This window comes from Acomys russatus, chromosome 15, assembly GCF_903995435.1.
Source record: "Acomys russatus chromosome 15, mAcoRus1.1, whole genome shotgun sequence".
Lineage (NCBI taxonomy): Eukaryota > Metazoa > Chordata > Mammalia > Rodentia > Muridae > Acomys > Acomys russatus.
The window spans coordinates 60,041,111-60,061,472 of record NC_067151.1 but is presented as its reverse complement, the minus strand read 5'-3'; the positions used below and the strand labels follow the sequence as shown (position 1 = coordinate 60,061,472).

General features: G+C 51.5%; 1 protein-coding gene across 1 annotated transcript in view; it reads left to right on the top strand.

The window, feature by feature from the left end:
* Kirrel1 (kirre like nephrin family adhesion molecule 1) overlaps positions 1–19,988 on the top strand; it is a 67,796-nt gene extending 47,808 nt beyond the window's left edge. The window contains exons 3-16 of the mRNA XM_051157422.1: positions 3,599–3,763; positions 5,663–5,812; positions 10,009–10,166; positions 11,987–12,137; positions 12,686–12,791; positions 12,967–13,115; positions 13,317–13,444; positions 14,107–14,233; positions 14,318–14,418; positions 16,500–16,698; positions 17,924–18,031; positions 18,182–18,321; positions 18,872–18,949; positions 19,201–19,988. Coding sequence (XP_051013379.1) covers positions 3,599–3,763; positions 5,663–5,812; positions 10,009–10,166; positions 11,987–12,137; positions 12,686–12,791; positions 12,967–13,115; positions 13,317–13,444; positions 14,107–14,233; positions 14,318–14,418; positions 16,500–16,698; positions 17,924–18,031; positions 18,182–18,321; positions 18,872–18,949; positions 19,201–19,677 — 2,237 coding nt within the window. The 3' untranslated portion in view covers positions 19,678–19,988. The remainder of the gene's footprint in view (positions 1–3,598; positions 3,764–5,662; positions 5,813–10,008; positions 10,167–11,986; positions 12,138–12,685; positions 12,792–12,966; positions 13,116–13,316; positions 13,445–14,106; positions 14,234–14,317; positions 14,419–16,499; positions 16,699–17,923; positions 18,032–18,181; positions 18,322–18,871; positions 18,950–19,200) is intronic.
* Positions 19,989–20,362: the final 374 nt, after the last annotated feature.

The window sequence follows — 20,362 nt, the reverse complement described above, 5'->3', positions numbered from 1 at the left end:
ATCACAACCTTGTAGACTATCTCCTTTACTTTCCCAGCTCTGCTTTCGCATGCCATTTTTCAGAGTCCCTCCTCCCACAGGAGAGAGCACACTGTTCCTGCCACACCTCACCCGTTTCATCCTACTTGGATTGGGGGTCGGGGGTTGGCGGCAGCACATGACCAGGGGAGGGAAGGGAACAGTGCCCTGCCTTTTCCGGAAGAATTTTCATAAGTTTAGACTTGGTACTTGCTCCTTAGATTCCATCCACTAACAGACTTACTTAGATCACCCTTGTGTGCCTGGAAGTGTGGCCCTGTGCCAAGTGGTGCGGCTTAGAGCTGTGAATAGCACAGCCCAGACTCAAAAAGTTGACCCTGGGCTGTGCTGACATAGGTGGCCTGGGTGGCGTGGTCCTTTCAATGGCAGAAAAAAAAAAAGTCAATGTAGTGCCAGTAAGTCATGAGAGGTGACTATTTGAATTCCAAGGGATGAGAGACCTGTGTGAGGACATGAGGGTAGCCTATGCCTGGCTCATAGACTCTAGAGAATAGACTTAGACCAGACTCAACATTTCTCATACTCATGAGTTGACTTAAGGACCCCGCCCCGCGTCTGGTCTCTGTCATATGCTGTCTTGGCTGCAGGGCTGTTTGGGGACACGAATACTGCTTGTGACTTTCGTACAGAAAGTAGTCTTTCCAAAGATTCAAATTCTGAGACTCTGCTCCCCCCCGCACACCCCCCAACCCCCCCCCCCCAGATTTCCTTCATCACTAGACTCTGCTGGTCATTACCTCCATTCTGTTTTTAGGTTTAATTGCTTCCACTAGGGCTAAATCAAAAATGATTTTACTTCAAAATTCCCAGAAAAGCAGACACCACCCTTCTGTCACTCTTTCTTGGGTTCCTGGAAGTGTCCCCAATGTGCACCCCTTGTTGTCTGACTGCGCGGGGCCACATAATGGTCACAGCTGTTTAGCAGGAACGTGCAAAAGACGTTGATAGGCCGGCACCCAACCCCACCACATTTGGTGTCACAGAAGCTCAGGAGGCAGACATATCACTCCCATGTAAGAAAGTGCAATTTGAGCCGTGCATGATGGTGCACACTGTAATCCCAGCACTTGGGAGGCAGAGGCAGGCGGATCTCTGTGAGTTCGAGGCCAGCCTGGTCTACAGAGTGAGGCCAGCCTGGTCTACAGAGTGAGTCCAGGACAGCCAAGGCTACATGGAGAACCCTGTCTAGAAAAAAAAAAAAAAAATGCAGTTTGGAGGATAACTTGGCCAGGGCCACGCAGTCAGGAAGAGTTGCAGAGGGACCGTGGAAACCTTAGTCTTCTCCTAGCTGCTCCTCCTAGCATTTGAGCAGAAAGGGTCTTTGGCACGCTAGTCCAGACTTGTCATCTTACCGTGAGCCAGTAGAGGACCAGATAAGGAAGTGCGATCCGTGTGCCCTGACTCCTGGTATATCCCATCACCACCCACTGTAGGGTCACTGCCCTCTCATTGCAGCCAGCTGCCCACTGCTCTCTGGAGACCATCACTTGGGCTTCATGTAGAAAAGCTGTGGATAGCAATCCAGACTGCTGTCTAAAATCACAGCCCACCTCCCCACCTCCTCCCTTTCAGAACCCCCCCATGGCCCCACCCCCACCCCTCCGCCTCACAGCCCTTGACTTGACGCCTGAGGAGCCTTGAGAAAGAGAAACAGGAGCAGAGTTTGTAACACCTTGCAGTACTAGAGAACCCTGCAAGGATTTGAATAAATTTGAATAATAATGAGCTTAAATGCTTGAATTAAATAACACTATCCGTTCACCTGACCAATCCTTCTTTCTCCTGGATCTCAACACCTGTTGTCCTTTTCTCTGGAACTGTGGGTGAGCCTTATCTTTTTCTTTAGAAAGAGATGCATGCGGAATCAGGTCTGCAGAGTCGGGGAGCCACTTAACAAAGAAAAAAAAAGGAACCCTTTTTCTAACTTCCTGGCCCTGCATTGTCACATTTAACCCAGGGCAAAGCCTACTTCCTGCGCCGTATTCTGACCACCAGATTCCAGGAGAGACCCAGAAAGAGGAGAGGGCTTGCATCCTAGTGGGACAGACAGGGCAAACACTTCCACCCGCGAGCTGCCTTCCACCTCCTGGTGACAAAAACATGGGCAGAAGCTGACAGCTCCGGACAGGAAATCCTGTGGCTAGAGCTGCCACAGCAAGGCTGGGTGGCCGCCGGCGGGACAAGCTGTGCTTGCCGAGGGGGCTATGGAATCGGCCTAGGGGGGGTTTCCTGACAGGAGAATGTGGGAGCACATTTAGAAGGAAGAGGAGAAAAGAACGAAGTTGGCTAGGATCTCGGAGGATGGGGTGTTGCTCAGTGGAGTGGCCTGGGTTTGATCCTGGACTGAGAAGTGGGGCAGGGGTTCTACAGTGGATGAAAGGAGGGTCCCCGCAATGGGGAAGGGGTGAATGGGAAAGCTGGGTTTAGAAGGAGTTGGATTAGGGGGTTGTGGCCCCTATAGATTCAGGGAGCTGCTGGGAAAGGTGAACAAGGAGTCTAAGCTTTGAAGAGAGCTTATTTTGATCGCCTGGTGTGACCTAGTGGAGCGGTGGGTGGCAAGGAAGCCTCCGACTTAACCCTTTGCTGGCCTCTCATCACTCTCTCTCCTTCCCTGGAGCCCAGAGTAGGAAGCTAATGCCCACATCATGCTGCGCACAGTGTGCATGCAGGCCTGCGCCGCCCTTCCCCCCCCCCCCCCCACCACCACCACCACCGGGGCCAGGCAGAGATGAAGCAAGCCTGTTGGTGGGAGCAAGAGAGAAGAAATCCGCAATCCAATTCCCTACCCCATTTAGGCTCCACAATTAAAGGCAATTACTCTGCAGTTCTCTAATCAAATGCTCCCGGCCAAGCTGCCAGCCAGGCAGCCATGTGTAGCTCCTGGAGCCAGAGGGAGAACAGAACAGAGTCCCACACTGTCTCAGCTCCCATGATGCGGGAGGCTGCGTGCACGCAGATGTAGCAGCGTCTACATCCCTGGGCTCCAGCCCTTGGGTCAAGGGTAAACACATGGAACAGGGCCAGTGTTCCGAGAAGCATGTACCAGGCTATTTGGCTTTGTGCGTGGTCTCGCCTTGGAACCGTCTGTGCACACAAGTAGACACGCTGTACCTGGTGAGGCTGGACATCCGTTGGCCCACACTGCATGGGGAGAAGGGGACTGTAGCCTAAAACAGTCACCGGTGTTATGATCCTGTCACACGTGACTCTGAGTGTCTAGGAGGAGGTGGCAGGTACACAAGAAGTTGTAGATAATCGCCTAGGGCCAGGCAGCAAGGGCTTGAACTCTGACCCCCGCTCTGCTGTTAACTCGGTGGGTGGTCCTTGAGTGAGTACGGCTCGCTGGACTCCAACGTTCAAAACTGGGTCAAAATCTGAAGACCTTTAGGTATTACCAAACCATTTCTGTGATTGCTAAGCTCTCCAGAACCTTAGACCTATACCTGGGTCCCTGAAAGGGACGAAGGGAGTGTGCAGCATCTTAGGGGGAAGGCATGGCACAGGATAGGACCCTGGGTGGAGCCCCCCCTCACTTGTGTTCTTACCCACCCACTGCTAGCTTTGGCTTTGCCCGGGACTCAGACTCGCTTCAGCCAGGAGCCGTCTGATCAGACCGTGGTGGCTGGACAGCGGGCCGTCCTCCCGTGTGTGCTCCTCAACTACTCTGGGATTGTACAATGGACCAAGGATGGACTGGCTCTGGGTATGGGCCAGGGTCTCAAAGGTGAGTGATGGGCTGGGACTGTACGTCTGTCAGAGTGCATGCTGTCTTGGGCAAGGCCTTGAGTTTGATTCCCCCCAGCAAAGCAGGGGCAAATGAGGTGTGTGTGTGTGGTTGCTCCACCCTCCAGCGTGGGGAAATCCTGTCCACTACTCTCAGCCTAGATGCCTGGGTTCACTATCCATGCTTCCCCTGTCCTGTTCTTGACTTCTGAGCTCTGTCATTTTTTTTAAATTTATTTATTTATTTACCTTGCAACTCCAGATTGCAGATTGGCTCAAGGAGGGCAGTGAGCAGCCTGGGAGAGCTAGAGAAACAGGCCTTTTTGCCTTAAGAGCTTTAGACAGAGTCAGGGAGACCCCATGGGGTGCTGCAGACAGGTCCAGAAGGAGGTGCTGGGCTAGCAAAGCCTGCCCCGTCCTACATAGATGGTGCCTCAGGTACTGTCTGACCTTTCTTTCTTTCTTTCTTTCTTTCTTTTTTAATGTTTGAAATTATAATTACAGCATTTCTCTCTTTCCCTCCTGCCTCTTGAGTGCTTCATGCTCCCCGCCCCCCATTTAGTCAGTCCATGTCTGCTTAGAGGCCATCAGCCTAAGCACTTTCCTAATTAATAATAATAATAGTAATAACAACAACAACAAATGACCATTTTTTAAGCACAGGCTATGTAGTCAGTGCTAAAGAAAGCCTAAAGATTCAGTCAGCGACAAAAACACTAACCTTCTGAATCACAAAGCAAGCACAGAGACCCTTGGGAACACTTCTTGACAGAGAGGGTAAAGAGTCGAGATACCTGCCTCCGGTCACACCCCGGCCACTTGCCCACTCACTGGGTTGAGGAGAGCCACTTTTGCTTTGCTCTTTGCCTTGGTTAGCCCATTCGTGAAGCAGATTTAACAGCCACCGCCTGTCTGTCTTAAAAGCACACCCTTGGCTTTTGCACCGAGGGTCAGCATGTGCTTTCGAGGATAATGTTGTGAGCCGGGACGCACTCTAATGATGTGAGTGGGCTGGGGCCTGTGTATTTCTGGCCTTATTATTTTTGAGGGTGCTGAGATTATTTGCTGAGGGTCTTGGTTGAGGAAATCTGCACAGCACGATCCATAAAGGAAAGAGATGGATTTGATGGATGTGTTGTTGATGAGAGAGAAAATGAGAAAGATTGAGGTCGATTGGTATGCAGTCAAAGGCATCCATAGCCACTGGGAGGGGGGTGGTCGGGATTTGGGTGGGAGTTAGCAGGAGCCTGTAAGCAAGGCACACTGGATACACAGAGGCACCCTAAGTCTTTGAAAAGAAGTAAATTTGTTTGGGTTCTCCTTTGAGAAGCCAGCAAACCTTGCTCACTCTCCTTTCATGGTGAGTGGGCATGAGGCCTTGTGAGCCACATGGAGGTGCCCCAGTAAGTGCGGAGGTGCCCTATATTTACCAGTGTGCACACGCTCTCTTCTCTCCACTCTCCTCACTGGTTGTCTTTTCTTTTTCTTTTCTTCCCTCTTCCTTTGCTAGTATTATTAGAGTCATTTGCCAGGAAACTGCTTTGGAGATTTCATCTGCTCCTCTGTCTATCTATGTCTGTCTGTCTGTGTCTGTCTGTCTATCTGTCTGTCTCTATCTCTATCTCTATCTATCTGTTGTCTGTCTGTCTGTCTGTCTGTCTGTCTCTCTCTCTCTCTCTCTCTCTCTCTCTCTGTTTATTCCTCATTATCCCCTCCCGACACTACGGAGTCTGTGTCTGGTACTTCACAGTCTCACCTGCCCATGGTGCCCAGGAGCAAAAAGGAGGAAATGGCCTGGAATGGATGTGGGTTCTGCTTTGGGGAGATCTGGGTGGAGGACAGGGTGGTCCAGGCCTCAAGACAGGGCCTTACTCTAGTCTTTCCCTGTCTGTCTCTGCAGCCTGGCCACGGTACCGGGTCGTGGGCTCTGCGGATGCTGGCCAATACAACTTGGAGATCACAGACGCGGAGCTCTCTGATGATGCTTCCTATGAGTGCCAGGCCACGGAGGCTGCCCTGCGCTCTCGGCGAGCCAAACTCACCGTGCTCAGTAATGACTCCCAAGCTCTGTTTCTCCCCTTTCCCGTTCCCTCTTCAACATCCCAACCTTTTCCTCTGTTCCTAGCCCCACCTCTCCCCCTACTGTCTCCACTCTCCCTGCTTTTCTCTCAACAACTCCTTACATGAGACTAAGATGGCCCAGTGGTTAGATGATGCTATGCTTGCTTTGTTTGCAGAAGACCTGGGGTCAGTACCTGGCACTCACATCCAATAGTTTACAACCCACTGGTCACTCCAGTTTTGGGGGATTCCAGTGCCTCCTTCTGGCTTTTGTGGGCACATGCATATAATGTGGTAAACATATAAGCAAATATGTGGATGTGCACACACACACACACACACACACACACACACACACTGAAAATTATGCTTTTTAAATAACTAAAAGCAAGTTCCAGGACAGTCAGGGATACATAGAGAAATCCTGTCTCAAACAAACAAACAAACAAACAAATAACAAACCCTGAAAGCAAGCTGAAGAGATGGCTTAGTGGTTAAGAGCACTGACCGCTCCTCCAAAAGACCCAGGTTCAATTCCCAGCACCCATATGTTGGCTCATGACAGTTTGTAACTCCAGTTTCAGGGGACTGGATACCCTCATACAGGCATACATGGAGTCAAAAGCACATAAAATAAACATAATAAAAACCCCTAAAAGCAGGTAAAGCACGAGGAGGCTGTGCTATGCTCACCTTTACTGGGTATTATCCTTGGCTCCAACCTCTGCTCAGATCACACTAAGGACCCAGACCTTCCTTGTGAAATATAACTGTCAAGCTGGGCGTGGTGGCACACGCCTTTAATCCCAGCACTCGGGAGGCAGAGGCAGGCAGATCGCTGTGAGTTTGAGTCCAGCCTGGTCTACAAAGTGAGTCCAGGACAGCCAAGGCTACACAGAGAGACCTTGTCTTAAAAACAACAACAACAACAACAACAACAAAAAAGATGACGAGGCGGGGCTATCTGTACCAAGAAGTATGGTGATGGAGACCCAGCCCACACTTTTCCTGGTTTATGTTGCAGTCAGGTTTGTTTGGGGAGCTTTCCCTGTTCCCCTCCATCTTTCTGCTCTCCCTGAACCCCAAACCTTTCCCCTTTTAGCCCAGCCGGCCTGGCTGCTCCTTCCCTCAGCATGCTCCTCTCCCAAGAACATCACTGAACAGGGGACAGAGACAGAAGAAATAAGCCTGGGGGGCAGGGCTGGACCCAGGGAGTCTGTTTGCAACTATGGTAGTCTGAAGGCTTGCTCTTGGAAGTTAAGCTTCCAGCAGCAGCACCCACAAGGGGACAGAGTAGATGTCGCCATGGCAAGCCTTGGGCCATCTGAATAATGGGAGGACTACCCTCCACACACAACAAAAGGGCAACCAGCTGTGGCCAGTCTTCAGGGTTTACTTCCCCAGAGCTTAGTGGTCTCTCGCTTCTGTCTGTCTTGTGCCTCCTCACTCTAGCTCCGCCCCTTCTGCCTGGGAGCCTTCCTTCCTGTTTTAATTGACTCCGTCCCTCTCTCTTTCTTCTGACCTCCACTTCTCATCTTTGCCCTCCCTCCCACATGAAGTTATTGAAGTGGGAAGAAAGGAGAGAGGAGCTGAGATAAGTGAGTTTTTGTACCAGATTCCATCCTATTTGGGGGAGGGTGAGTGTGGGGAACTCCTAGCAACAGAAAGAGTTCTAGGCTGCTGGGAATCACAAGTCCTGGGTTCAGGTTATGCCTTGGCCTTTTTTCGTACTGTGACCCTGAAAAGGTCCCGATCCCTGGCCAGGGGTTTTCTCTCTGGCATGGTAATGTGCCATAATGTTATCTGCCTGGCCTGCTTTTCCTTCCTTCTTTCCTTCCTTCCTTCCTTCCTTCCTTCCTTCCTTCCTCCTTCCTTCCTTCCTCCCCTCCCTCCCTCCCTCCCTCCCTTCCTTCCTACCTGATTGCCTTTCTCTTTTATTTTTTTCTGAGATTTAATATTTTGTGATAAGGGTTAAATGAAGTCATATGCACAAAGAGCCTTAGCAAATACTGGGTAAATGGTAGAAATTATGGCTAATTGGCTTACGGTTTACTACTGATAGTTGGCGTCAAAGACCTTGAGAAATTCTAGAGAAATGTGGGTTGGTGACAGATGGTCTTTGCCTGAGTGAAAGGGAGAGAAAACATGGCAAGGGCAGAAGGACCAGAGGGAGGAAATGCTTTGCTCTTTTTGCGGCAGGGACCCAATGTCTCTGGGCATATAGGGGCTCAGTTTATGAATGTGGTAGGGAGGTACAATTGTGGAGAGCCAGGCAGACTGGGGGACCCCCTCCCCACTTCTACCCACAACCCTGCCTTCATCACTGGAGTTGTGTGTATGAGGGAGCAGGGAAGAGGAGGAAGAGGGAACTGGAGAGAATAATGAGCTGCGCAGAAGCCCCAGAGTCATCTCATCAGAGTAAGGGTAGCGCGGTTTACACCTCACAGGTCCCTGCACGCTACACTCAGTGTGCAGTGCCTCTCTGAGTGAGGGGACAATGCTAGGTCTCCGAGGGAGAAACAGACTCGGTGCCTTTAGGGCCTCCACCAAGACCACGTGACGGTAAAGGGAAGGTACCAGGATTTGAAGGGCATTGATCTAAATCCCATGCTGTCTCCACTCTGCCACTCCACGTGTACAAATTGAACAGAAAGCTGTGTCAGCAACTGCACCTCCAGCGCAGAGCCCTGCGTTTCACCCACACCAGGACAGCCCTGTCTGCCTCCAGTGGCGTGGACCTCCCAAGGTCTCCCTCAAGGCTCGCCTCGAGAAGTTTCCTCTCTGTCTCCCTTGGCTTGACTTTCTCAGAAAGAAGAAAACAAAAATCCTTGCTCCCTTCTGGCTATTGAGTATCAAGTAGACCTAAACTAGGACCAAAATCCTTCTGCCTTTATCCCACCAAGGGCGCACGCAGCCAAAAACCCCTACCCGCTTGCTGCTCAGCCAGTTGGCTAAACACGGCTGTTGCGAGAGTTAATGGGAAGAAACAGATACAATGTCACAAACCTGTAATTCCAGCCCTTGGAGAGTGAAGGCAGGAGGATCGTGGGTGGATTCAGTGTCAGCCCAGGCCACATAGTGAGTCTCTGTCTCAAAATAAGTAAGGGAATAAATAAATAAATACTTTTTAAAAAACCAACAACAAAACAAAACCCTGTCCTCAGGGAACTTAGGCCTTGGAGAACAGAAGATCTGGCTCACCTTACTTAACGTTTAGAAGCCTATGGCTGTGGTATAAGAAAAGGGGCCGTTAAAAAAAAAAAAAAAGAGGCCGTATTCATATTTCTTAAAACCACGTGTATAGCCAACTCAGTTCCTTAAGGACATAGCAATGGCCTGATTTTGCCGTGGTTTTGCCATGCATTGGGCAGTGGAGACTGTATTTGAATGCCAGTGAGACCTGAACTTGCTTTTCCAAGGGGGTTAAGGCAGGGGGAGACAATTACCAGCAGTACCCACGGGGCAGACAGGAGTCCGAGCTGAGACTGCTGCTGGTGGAAACTTGAAGCTTTCTGCATCACTCCGGGTTTGACCAGGGTGGTAACAGCAGCTCTGAGAGAGGGCATGCCCCCCTGCACCTCCCCCCCACTCCTCCCCCCCTCGTAGAGGCAGCAGCAAAGTGAGGAGGTAAGGGTCTGCAGGGCGTGGCTTAAGGACCCTGAAACAGGAAGCTGAGGGCCTGGAATTGATGCTATAGGCAGCTGTAGCCTCTGGAGGTGTTTGAGCAGGAGGCCAGCACAGTCTCAGCTGCTATGGAGAAAATAACCTGCCGAAGGTGTAGTGGATAGAGTCGCGCATCCCGCTGTTCCAGGCAGAGGAGCAGGTGGAAGGGGATAGATGTAAGAAATCCTGAGGCAGAGACACCGTTCCTTCCCAAGGGCGTGATCTGTGCTCATGACCTTGTGATAGCCCTCTATCTGAAGTAAGCATCCTTAGGCAGCAGTGGTGAGTACGGTCCCAGACCATAATAGCCGCTGCGAGAGAGTGACTGGGCAAGCCGAGACAGCCTGTGGGCTGAGGCCTTTGGGTGAAGTCTCCGTGTGAGCACTGTGCACAGGGACTGTAATGGGTAGCATTGCTCTGTAGAGAGGAGCAGATGCCGATGTAAGGACACCTCCCTGTCATGGGTGGGGGGAGCACAGTTAGCTGCGTCCTCAGCTGATTTTGTTCTCTTCTTCCCTCTAGTTCCTCCAGAGGACACAAGGATTGATGGGGGCCCTGTGATTCTGCTACAGGCAGGCACCCCCCACAACCTCACATGCCGAGCATTTAATGCCAAGCCTGCTGCTACCATCATTTGGTTCCGGGATGGGACCCAGCAGGAGGGAGCTGTGGATAGCACGGTGAGAACCGGCCTGCTCCTCTGGCCCCCTCTTAGGCTCAGCTCCGTGTTATCTCCCCTTTCTTTCCCAAAGGGGGTGTGTCTGACCTCATACACTTGTGAAGACTGAGGCCCAGAGAAGACAAATGGACTTCCAGGATCACTGGGACATTTCCCTAAGTTCTTCCTGTATGCTAGGTACTAGGTATGGTCAACACTTTATGGGCAGTTTCTCTTAAACCGCAGAAGAGTCTCATAAGGTAGGCATTGCTTCCAGCAACGTACAGAGGAGGAAATGAATGGCCAGAGAAGTAGAGTGTCTGCCCTGCCCCAAGGGAGCAGGCAGCAGAGTAGGCTTTCTGCACCCGCGTCCGACTGCACCGTTGAGGCCTTTTACCCTCTCCCTTCAGCACGGCTGACCGGCTGCAGAAGCCAGGGTTCTGTGCACATTCTCGCATGGGGAAGTCATGATAGTGAAAGACCTTTAAGTCATGTACGCAGAGTCACACAGCACAGCTGATGGCAGCAGGATCCAGGTCTTACATGTGAGGAGCATTCTGCCAGTGGTGGCCAGCATGTTTGTGCCCCCAGCCCTGGGCTGGGCACTGCGAGAGACACTTCCCAGTGGGGCGAGAAAGTGCCCACCTGGGTGCCCACAGTGTGAGGATGGAGAGCTTGGATTCTGGCCTTAGCTCTTAGTGACCTCCGTGGCTTTGGGCAAATCTCTTCCTCTTGGCCTCCGTGCATCATCTGATTAATGGTTATTTGACCCCAATGGGGACTAACTTCTTTACCATAAAAAAACTATCATTTTTCTCCTTGTGTTGGGGCCGGGGTGGGGGGTGGGGCATGCACACGGCGGCTACATGCTTTAGAAATATCTTGGTAGCCAAACAAGTTGGTTTGTTGGTACCATTTGTTATCTTCCTCTTCTCCTTTGCTCATTCGCTGAAGGCTGTGTTTTGCCTCAGTTGGATGCTGTTGTCATCCCCTAACATGCATGCCTGGCTGCCTGAATGAGAGGCCTTACTCTTGTTCGTAGTGTGGTGTCTTCCGGTAGGTGACCATATAGAACATGGCTTTGGGCGTCACCGAGCCAATAAGTATTTGAGCTGCTGAATCTGTCTCTGCACTTGAGGAGCTTAGAGCCACCACTGGGACACGCACGATGCCTAGGGCCAAATGTAAGCTGGTCTAACTGTAAGTGGTACCTACCTGTCAGGCAGGAGAGAGGCCAGAGGCCTGGGCAGGCCTAGGAAGTCCTTCTAGAAGACGAAGATCCTACCATGGGCTTAGAGAACTCCAGGAATAAGGTTCAGTTGCACAGAGAAAATTGTACTACAAGGAGCGAAAGCTCATGTGCACTGTAGACTTCAGTTCATACTAAGATATTGACGTCAGAGTATGTAATAATAAAATTTCCACACTTGGGGCTGGTTAGAGCACTGACTGCTCTTCCAGAGGACCCAGGTTCAATTCCCAGCACCCACATGGCAGCTCACAACTATCTGTAAGTCCAAGATTTGACATCTTCACACCGACATACATGCAGGCAAAACACCAGTGCACATAAAATTAAAATAAATTATTAAAAAAAAAAAGATTTCCGCACTTTCTTCAGATGTAATAATGAGGGGAATTGTGGTAGATAGGAAACTACCTTTCTACTCGATGTTTCTGTAAACCATAGAAAGCCTTTTAAAATAGCCAACTACTTAAAAATAGAGCGGATTGTTACAGGGACGGAGCTGTGATATATATAAAGGTCCATCCTTCTGTGGGTTCCTCTGAGAGCAGAGGAATTGGCTTTCAGCCTTGACTCTGTCTTCTCCCATCCCCCAGGAACTGCTGAAGGATGGGAAAAGGGAGACTACAATCAGCCAACTGCTCATTCACCCCACAGACCTGGACATCGGTCGTGTATTCACCTGTCGGAGCACGAATGAGGCCATCCCCAATGGCAAGGAGACGTCCATTGAGCTTGATGTACACCGTGAGTGTAGTATTGGGTAGGGTACATGATCATAGGCAGCTGTGGGAGCACAGAACAAGGAGGCCCAGGACTGATGCTCCCCTCATTTCCTGATAGAACTCAAATTTGACTCATGGTCAGTAATGATTGGAAGATGGAACATTGAGTATAGCATTATATCTGCTTATTTGAGTTGTGAGCATTAAAGTAGTTATGGCATGAGAGCATCTAGCACGTAGAGTATGCTTTCCTGGGAGATGCTCCAAACATCCCTCCTAGTCAGGGATGCTCTTACCCTAATCCTTTTTATCAATAAGCCAAACTAACCCACACTGGCACCTAGTGACCATATTTGGTCATTACACCCATTTGGGTAAATGTATTCCTTCGCTATCATTCTTGGCCTGAGCCTCCTCCAGAAAAAGACTGTAAAGAAAAGGGGAGGCTAATATTTTGTAAACTTGGACTTTCGCTTCAAAGTGGTATGGGTATATGTGTCACGAAGGGAAAGAGAGAAACTTGGGGGGTGGGACAGACAAGACCCTGACTTCCTATCCCCTACTTTGCAGACCCTCCTACCGTGACTCTGTCCACTGAACCTCAGACGGTACAAGAGGGAGAGCGGGTCATCTTTACATGTCAGGCCACAGCCAACCCTGAGATCCTGGGCTACAGGTGAAAGGGTCGGGGTTTGGGAGTGCCATACAGGCGACAAATGGAGAGGCCCCCTGAGACTGTGGTTGTGGTGGCGGTGGGGCGTGGGAGGGATGCTGGAGAGGCCGGTGTCCCTGAATACAGTTGAGAGAGTCTCAAGTTCTGATCTCACACCTATGCTGCTTTGCCCTTCTAGGTGGGCCAAAGGGGGCTTCTTGATTGAAGATGCCCACGAGAGCCGCTATGAGACAAACGTCGATTATTCCTTCTTCACGGAGCCCGTGTCCTGCGAGGTTCACAACAAAGTGGGGAGCACGAATGTCAGCACATTGGTGAATGTTCACTGTGAGTAAGCTGGAAAGGCAGAGGCAGGGGACAGAGAGCAGGGGCCTTCCTAGGTCCTTGGGTGCCGGGAAGGCAAAGCTCCACTAACCTGGTAGATGGAAGTAAACATGGGAGCTAGGGGGCCAGGAGAAAGAGGGCGGATCGGAGTGGATGACCCTCGGGAGCTTTGAGGCTCTGACCGGCCACTTCTCCCTCCTTCAGTTGCCCCCCGGATTGTAGTTGACCCAAAGCCTACAACCACAGACATTGGATCTGATGTGACCCTCACCTGTGTCTGGGTTGGCAATCCCCCCCTCACCCTCACCTGGACCAAGAAGGACTCAAACATGGTAAAGCTCTCCCTGCCTGTTCTGAGTGCTGGGAGGAAGGGACACGGACCTTGCGGTACAGCGAAGGCAGTGGGATGGGTCAGGGTTCTTTTTCCAAATCAAACCTGCAACATTTCCAGGGGCTCTCGGGATCTGGGAGGGGAGAGAACACTTGCAATCAGCCGTGCCCCTTCTTATTCGACTTTTGCACAGAACTCGGGGTGAAGTGGATGAGGGGAACAGGTGTTGCTGTTGCTGCTGCCGTAGTGAAAGACTTAGCGCATTAATGGTGCACGAGGAGGTAGGGAATCTGGCGAAGGAAGTTGAAATGCACAGTTCTAAAGGCCCGCATTAGAGAGGCTGAGCCAGAATTGTAAAGGGGAATTTCAGAATAAATAGTCTTACATGGCTTAGTAATGAAAGCACAGGAACAAATCATCAGAAAGGACTGTAGCCATAATCTGTGTAGTCTTGTACAGTGGTGCCCTTATTGCTAGCTTGCTTAGAGTCTGGGGGCAGGGGGGTGGGGGTGTGGATCAACCAGACTCAGGAACCTGTTTATCTTCTGGGAATTCACGTGTGGCCCTTCATGCTTTCTTTCCCACGCCTCCAATGCGGGGCCCTCACCGACCCAGGGGCCCAGGCTTCCTGGCTCCCCACCCGAGGCTAATCTCTCTGCCCAGGTCCTGAGTAACAGCAATCAGCTGCTGCTGAAGTCAGTGACCCAGGCAGATGCTGGCACCTATACCTGTCGGGCCATCGTGCCTCGGATCGGAGTGGCTGAGCGAGAGGTACCACTTTATGTAAATGGTGAGTGCCCTGAGTGGATGAGTCCGCGTGGACAAGCACTTCTGGAAGCTTCCGACCGGCCTGATGGTGTCTTCCTTCTTACAGGACCCCCTATTATCTCCAGCGAGGCGGTGCAGTTTGCCGTGAGAGGTGACGGCGGCAAGGTGGAGTGCTTCATCGGGAGTACCCCGCCTCCAGACCGAATTGTGAGTACTGGGTTGGCTCTGACAGGCAGCCCATCTTCTCCGTGCCGCTTCTGGCTTGCGTCTCCAGCCTCCCCACCCCTTTCCTGCCTTTTATTAATTTCTGTATCGTTTTACCTGTCCCTTACTTGTGTGATGCTGAACAGATTAGTAGTTTGAACCCCAGGTCCTCATCTGTGAAGAGGAGGCCATATCCCTATGTAAAAGTCATGAGAGCAGCGGTTGTGAGGGCCAGGCAGTGATGACACACGCCTTTGATCCCAGCAGGTGGATCTCTGTGAGTTCAAGGCCAGCCTGGTCTACAAAGCAAGTTCCAGGACAGCCAGGACTACACAGATAAACCCCATCTTGAAAAACAAACACCGGGTGTGGAGGCACAGGCCTTTAATCCCAGCACTCGGAGGGCAGAGGCAGGTGGATCTCTATGAGTTCAAGGCCAGCCTGGTTTGCAAATGGAATCCAGGACAGCCAGGGCTACATAGAGAAACCTTGTCTCAAAAAGAAAAAAGAAAAAGAAAACAAACACCAGGTGCAGGCCTTTAATCCTAGCACTCAGGAGGCAGAGGCAGGCAGATCTTTGTGAGTTTAAGGCCAGCCTGGTCTGCAAAGCAAGTCTAGGACAGCTAAGGCTACAGGAAAAAGGAAAGCAAGCAAACAAACAAAAGAACCTAGCAGTGTTCTTGGAGTCAGGTGATGCAGGCTCCCTCTCACTCCTAGTGAAGGTCCTTCCTCTCTCTCCCATCATCTTCCACCCTTTCAGTCTTTTCTTTCTTTCTTTCTTTTTTTCCAAGACAGGGTTTCTCTGTGTAGCCTTGGCTGTCCTAGACTCACTCTGTAGACTAGGCTGGTCTTGAACTCACAGCCATCTGCCTGCCTCTGCCTTCCAAGTGCTGGGATTAAAGGCATGCGTCAACACGCCAGGCCCTAGTCTTTTCTTTATGCCTCCCTTTCCCCTTCTTCCATCAGCCTGCCCCTCCCTCCCTCCCACCCATCCCACTCTTCTCCCTCCTTCCCTCCCCTACTCTCTCCCTCCTTCCCTCCCTCCCTTCCACCCATCCCACTCTTCTCCTTTCTTCCCTGCCTTCCTCCCACCAGCTTCTGGCCAGTCCTCGTGCTTTTCTCTTCTCCCCTATACCATAAACAATTAATTCCTCCTGTGGCCACTAACCATCAAAGCCCTCATCACATTTAATGACCATTTGGCTAACTCCAGGGCTGCCCAGGGGTACTTCATTACCACAGCTGCCTGGGCAGAAGACTGTCTGGCTCCTGGGAGGCCTGAGCCCTGGAAGGGAGCCAGCATTCAGCTGCCTCTCTTCCTTAGCCTCCCCTATGCCATGAGAGCACACAGTTGGGACTGCCTCAGCTGGGAGGTCAGGGATGGAGCACCTCGGGGGTGGGGGGGGGGGCTCCTCTTGACTCCTTGCTCATAATTAAGAGCGGGGAGATGCATCTCCAGAGAGCCAGGCAGGTTTCTGTGGGTTGATTAATGGTACAGCTGGTAAGATAAACTTGTATGCAGTTAGAATCACAAGGCTGAGCATTGCCCCAGGGTGGCCAGAACCTGCCATTTCATCAGAGATGAAAAAAATGAGGCCTGGAGAGGGAAGGCATGGCCGCAGAGATGCTCTGGGGTGAGGGGTATAGGAAATAGAACCCAGGGATCTCAAGTCCCAGTCCAGGATCCAAATATTGGCTCGTTAACTCAGCTGCTGCCACATCACAAAATACCACCCAATGTCATATACTTACAGCATGGGACCACTGGTGATGCTAACTCACCCTTTCATTCATAGCCGGTACATAAACCAACCTCAAGGTTGTAGCTTTTAGGGTCTCTAGATATATCTGATACCTATTGTGTGGGAGCCACAAATTCTGGAGGAGTTCAGTGCCAAGGATTTGTGGTAGCTGGTGTGACTTGTGTTGTTTCAGGATGTGGATGTGTGGGGACTGGGGACAACACGTCTGCCAGTGTGAGGCTACCTAAGAGTGGATTGGATATCTTTGACAGGGGGTGTGGGGGGGTACTGACTTCTCCCACGTGCCCTTCTCTCACCTCCATCCTGCCTTCCCCACCTCAGGCATGGGCATGGAAAGAGAATTTCCTGGAGGTGGGGACCCTGGAGCGCTACACCGTGGAAAGGACTAACTCAGGCAGCGGCGTGCTGTCCACACTCACCATCAATAACGTCATGGAGGCGGACTTCCAGACCCACTACAACTGCACTGCCTGGAATAGCTTTGGGCCAGGCACGGCCATCATCCAGCTGGAAGAGCAAGGTCAGCCATGTTGACTGCCCAGGCTAGCCTGGAGTTCCATCTTCTCTTTCTATAGCAAGCTTCAAAGCAAGACACCTCTCTCTCTCTCTCTCTCTCTCTCTCTCTCTCTCTCTCTCTCTCTCTGGCCTCTCTGCCAGAAGCTGACCTGAGTGGTCGGCTAATCAATTTACTATGTAAATGTTCCTTGAAATGCCCTTCTACGTCAGAGTCTGAAGGAAGGGTTGCAGGTGTGAACGGAAGCTCGTCCCTGCCCACAGGAAACAGTCATTGTCGTGAAGGAGCTTATCTAGAAGAAACAAATGAATCCAGGCAGAGGAAAAAGTAAATGATATATATGCAACAGATTAACACTACCTACGTCGCTGAGTTACTGAGAGGATCGAATGGGATAGATTTGTAAAGGTCAAGGGTTCCCTACCCCTTCAAGCCTCCTTGGTTTTATAGAAAAGATGTATTCTCTCTGGGTACCTTTCGCAAGATGGAGGAGGTTATCTAGCCTTTGACAGATAGGTTTGATGAAGGAAAAATAGCATTTGTTTGTTTTTGAGAAGTAGTCGTTGAAAAGGGAGATACGGAGAACCTTGGAGAATGACTGAGGAAGCTAATAGTTCAGGTTTAAAGACACCTGGGGTGGGTGTAGGCAACAGAGAAGGGTAAAGTGGGAGCTTGGAGAGGAAGGCTCTCAGAGGGGAAGATGTGTAACCAGAATCCAGATCCAACCAGTGATTCCAGAAAGAGTGAAAAGGCCAAAGGGAGAATTCTTGGGCACCTTCTCAGCTAAAGAAAGCGGGGACACTAAGGACCGATGGAGCCACAGGTGGCCAGTGCAGATAGAGCAGACATAGCTGGTAGAGGAGGCAAGAGCAGAGCTCACAGCTTGGAGTTTGGAGACAGTTGGCTTCAGACAAAAGCCAAGCTCAGGAGGGACGAACCAAGCCTCATGGACAGGTGGACCAAACAGGAAAAGAAGACCCTGAGACAAACTGGTGGCAGGGCTGGATACCTGCCCTGACATCAACTCTGGTTAAACTAAAGCACAGATTTCAATCCAAACTCAGCCCAGATCTTCTCCAGCGTGTCCTGGACTTAGAGGCCAACATGGTCCAGTTCAGGCAAAACTTTGCTATGTGTATAATCCAGAGTTGCCACAGTATCTTGTGGCCAAGCCTCCTGTCCCTGTACAGCTCCGTCCTCACACCCACTCTTTTCCTCTCCTCATCTATAGAGGTGGTACCTGTGGGGGTCATTGCTGGGGCCACCATTGGTGCAGGCATCCTGGTCATCATCTTCTTTGTCGCCTTAGTGTTCTTCCTCTACCGTCGTCGCAAAGGCAGTGAGTACAGGCGCTACATAGCCACAGCAAACCCTTCATCCCCCAACTGTACCCTTCAAGGTCACTTTAGGGGGATGGAGGTGGGGCTAGAAGCCAACATGGCTGAGACTACTAAGAAGCACCTGGCCCAGCCACATCTCCCTGTCCTAGGTCGAAAGGATGTGACGTTGAGGAAGCTGGACATCAAGGTGGAGACGGTGAATCGGGAGCCACTCACGATGCATTCTGACCGGGAGGATGACACTGCCAGCATCTCCACGGCAACTCGGGTCATGAAGGCCATCTACTCGGTAAGATCTTGTCTCCCTGGCCTAGGCTCTTCGTATTCCTAAGGCCAGTCCCACCAGCTCTTAATAGCTTCTGTCACGTCACCTCTTCTTCCTTCTCGGTGAGTTTAGCCTGTTCCTGCTTCCCCGACTCCTATGTACTAACCTGCTCACAAAGAAACACACTCACACTTGTTCTTTCACACTTACTGACATATACTCTCACATACATATGCAAAGCTCCCTCCCTCCCCTCCCCTCCAACTCCCTTTACCCCTCCCCCTCCCCTCACATAAAGGAAAATCTGTAGATATTTTTGGTTCAGACTCCTCATTTCTGAGATGAGGCAGCACTCCCCAATAGTAGCAGTGTCACACTCAAGGTGTCATATTACACACTAGCAACAAAATTAATGGCTAAAAGCCAGGTCTCTGGTGTCTTGCCTCAACCGACACAGTGAGACACAAGTCCGCTCCAACCCCAGAGCCCCCCTTAGCAGGTGTCCTCTGAACGTGGAATCGGTTACCGGGGTAAAAGCGGCGTCTGTCTCCTGATACCCGCTCCTGTCCTTTAGTCGTTTAAGGATGACGTGGATCTGAAGCAAGACCTGCGCTGTGACACCATTGATACCCGGGAAGAGTATGAGATGAAGGTGAGAAAAGGGATTGAAGCAGGCCACAGGGAGATGGGACAGGTGGGCGGGTCTGCGCAGGGAGGCGAGGCCAACCAGGGAGGAGTGATCAACAGGGTCTGCAGAAGGAACTGAAGATAGATAGACCGATGCGGGGCGAGACCAGGAGATCATGGGCTCGGGTGGGCACGGGCAGAAGACCATTTCAGATCTTATTACACTGGAGGAAACCCCCATTTTTATCCTCTTCTCTTGTTGCCCGCCCCCCTCAGGATCCCACCAATGGTTATTACAATGTACGTGCCCACGAAGATCGCCCATCCTCCAGGGCGGTGCTATACGCTGACTACCGTGCCGCCGGTCCTACACGTTTTGATGGCCGCCCATCATCCCGCCTCTCCCACTCCAGCGGCTATGCCCAGCTCAATACGTACAGCCGGGCCCCTGCCTCTGACTATGGCACAGAGCCCACACCCTCTGGCCCTTCTGCTCCAGGTGGCACCGATACAACCAGCCAGCTTTCCTACGAGAACTATGAGAAGTTCAACTCCCACCCCTTCCCAGGGGCAGCTGGGTATCCTACCTACCGCCTAGGCTACCCCCAGGCCCCGCCCTCTGGCCTGGAGAGGACCCCCTACGAAGCATATGACCCTATCGGCAAGTATGCCACAGCCACTCGATTCTCATACACCTCCCAGCACTCAGACTATGGCCAGCGATTCCAGCAGCGCATGCAGACTCATGTGTAGAGAGGCCGGAGTCTGGCTGGGGTATCTCTGCGGGGCAGAGGAGAAGGCTTCCCAGCGGTTTCCCTGACATTCAGGGACATTGCTCATTGCTCCTTTCTTAGACCCAGCCTTCTTCCTCCTGCCATCATAAATCAGGAGCAGGTCTCCCAGTTAACACCCCATCCCAAGGATGGCGCTCTGTGCATGCCCCAGTCTCCCGGGCCTGCCCTTTCCTCCTCTTCAGGAGGATGTCTTTTCTGACCTTTGTTCTTATCTGACCCAAACATGGGGACAGGGAAGTGGAGGTTGGGGTGAGGGGAAGAGAGGAGGGGAGAGGAGCGTATTTTATCATTTCCTTTCTGTCCTGTTCCTTTCATCTCCCATAAGTGGTCACAGAGATACACTGAGGTGGGCAGTCTTTGGCCTAGGTGGCTCTAGTCCAGGCAGCTGGGATACGGGGCAGCCCACACCTCAGGGGATTACAGATGGGACAATGAGTTCAAATATCCAGCCCTTGGTAGTTGGGGGTCCCAAAAAAAAAAAAAAAAAAAAGCCAGCCACCCTGGCTGCCACTGTGGTCATCTGTCTGAGTGAGGAGGGCTCCAAATATCACTAGTATCGCTGTTCCCTTTCTGCTCAGCTTTGTGCTGGATCAGCCAAACGTGTCCTGGATGTGGACCGAGAATGGTCAGGACCATGCCCTGGC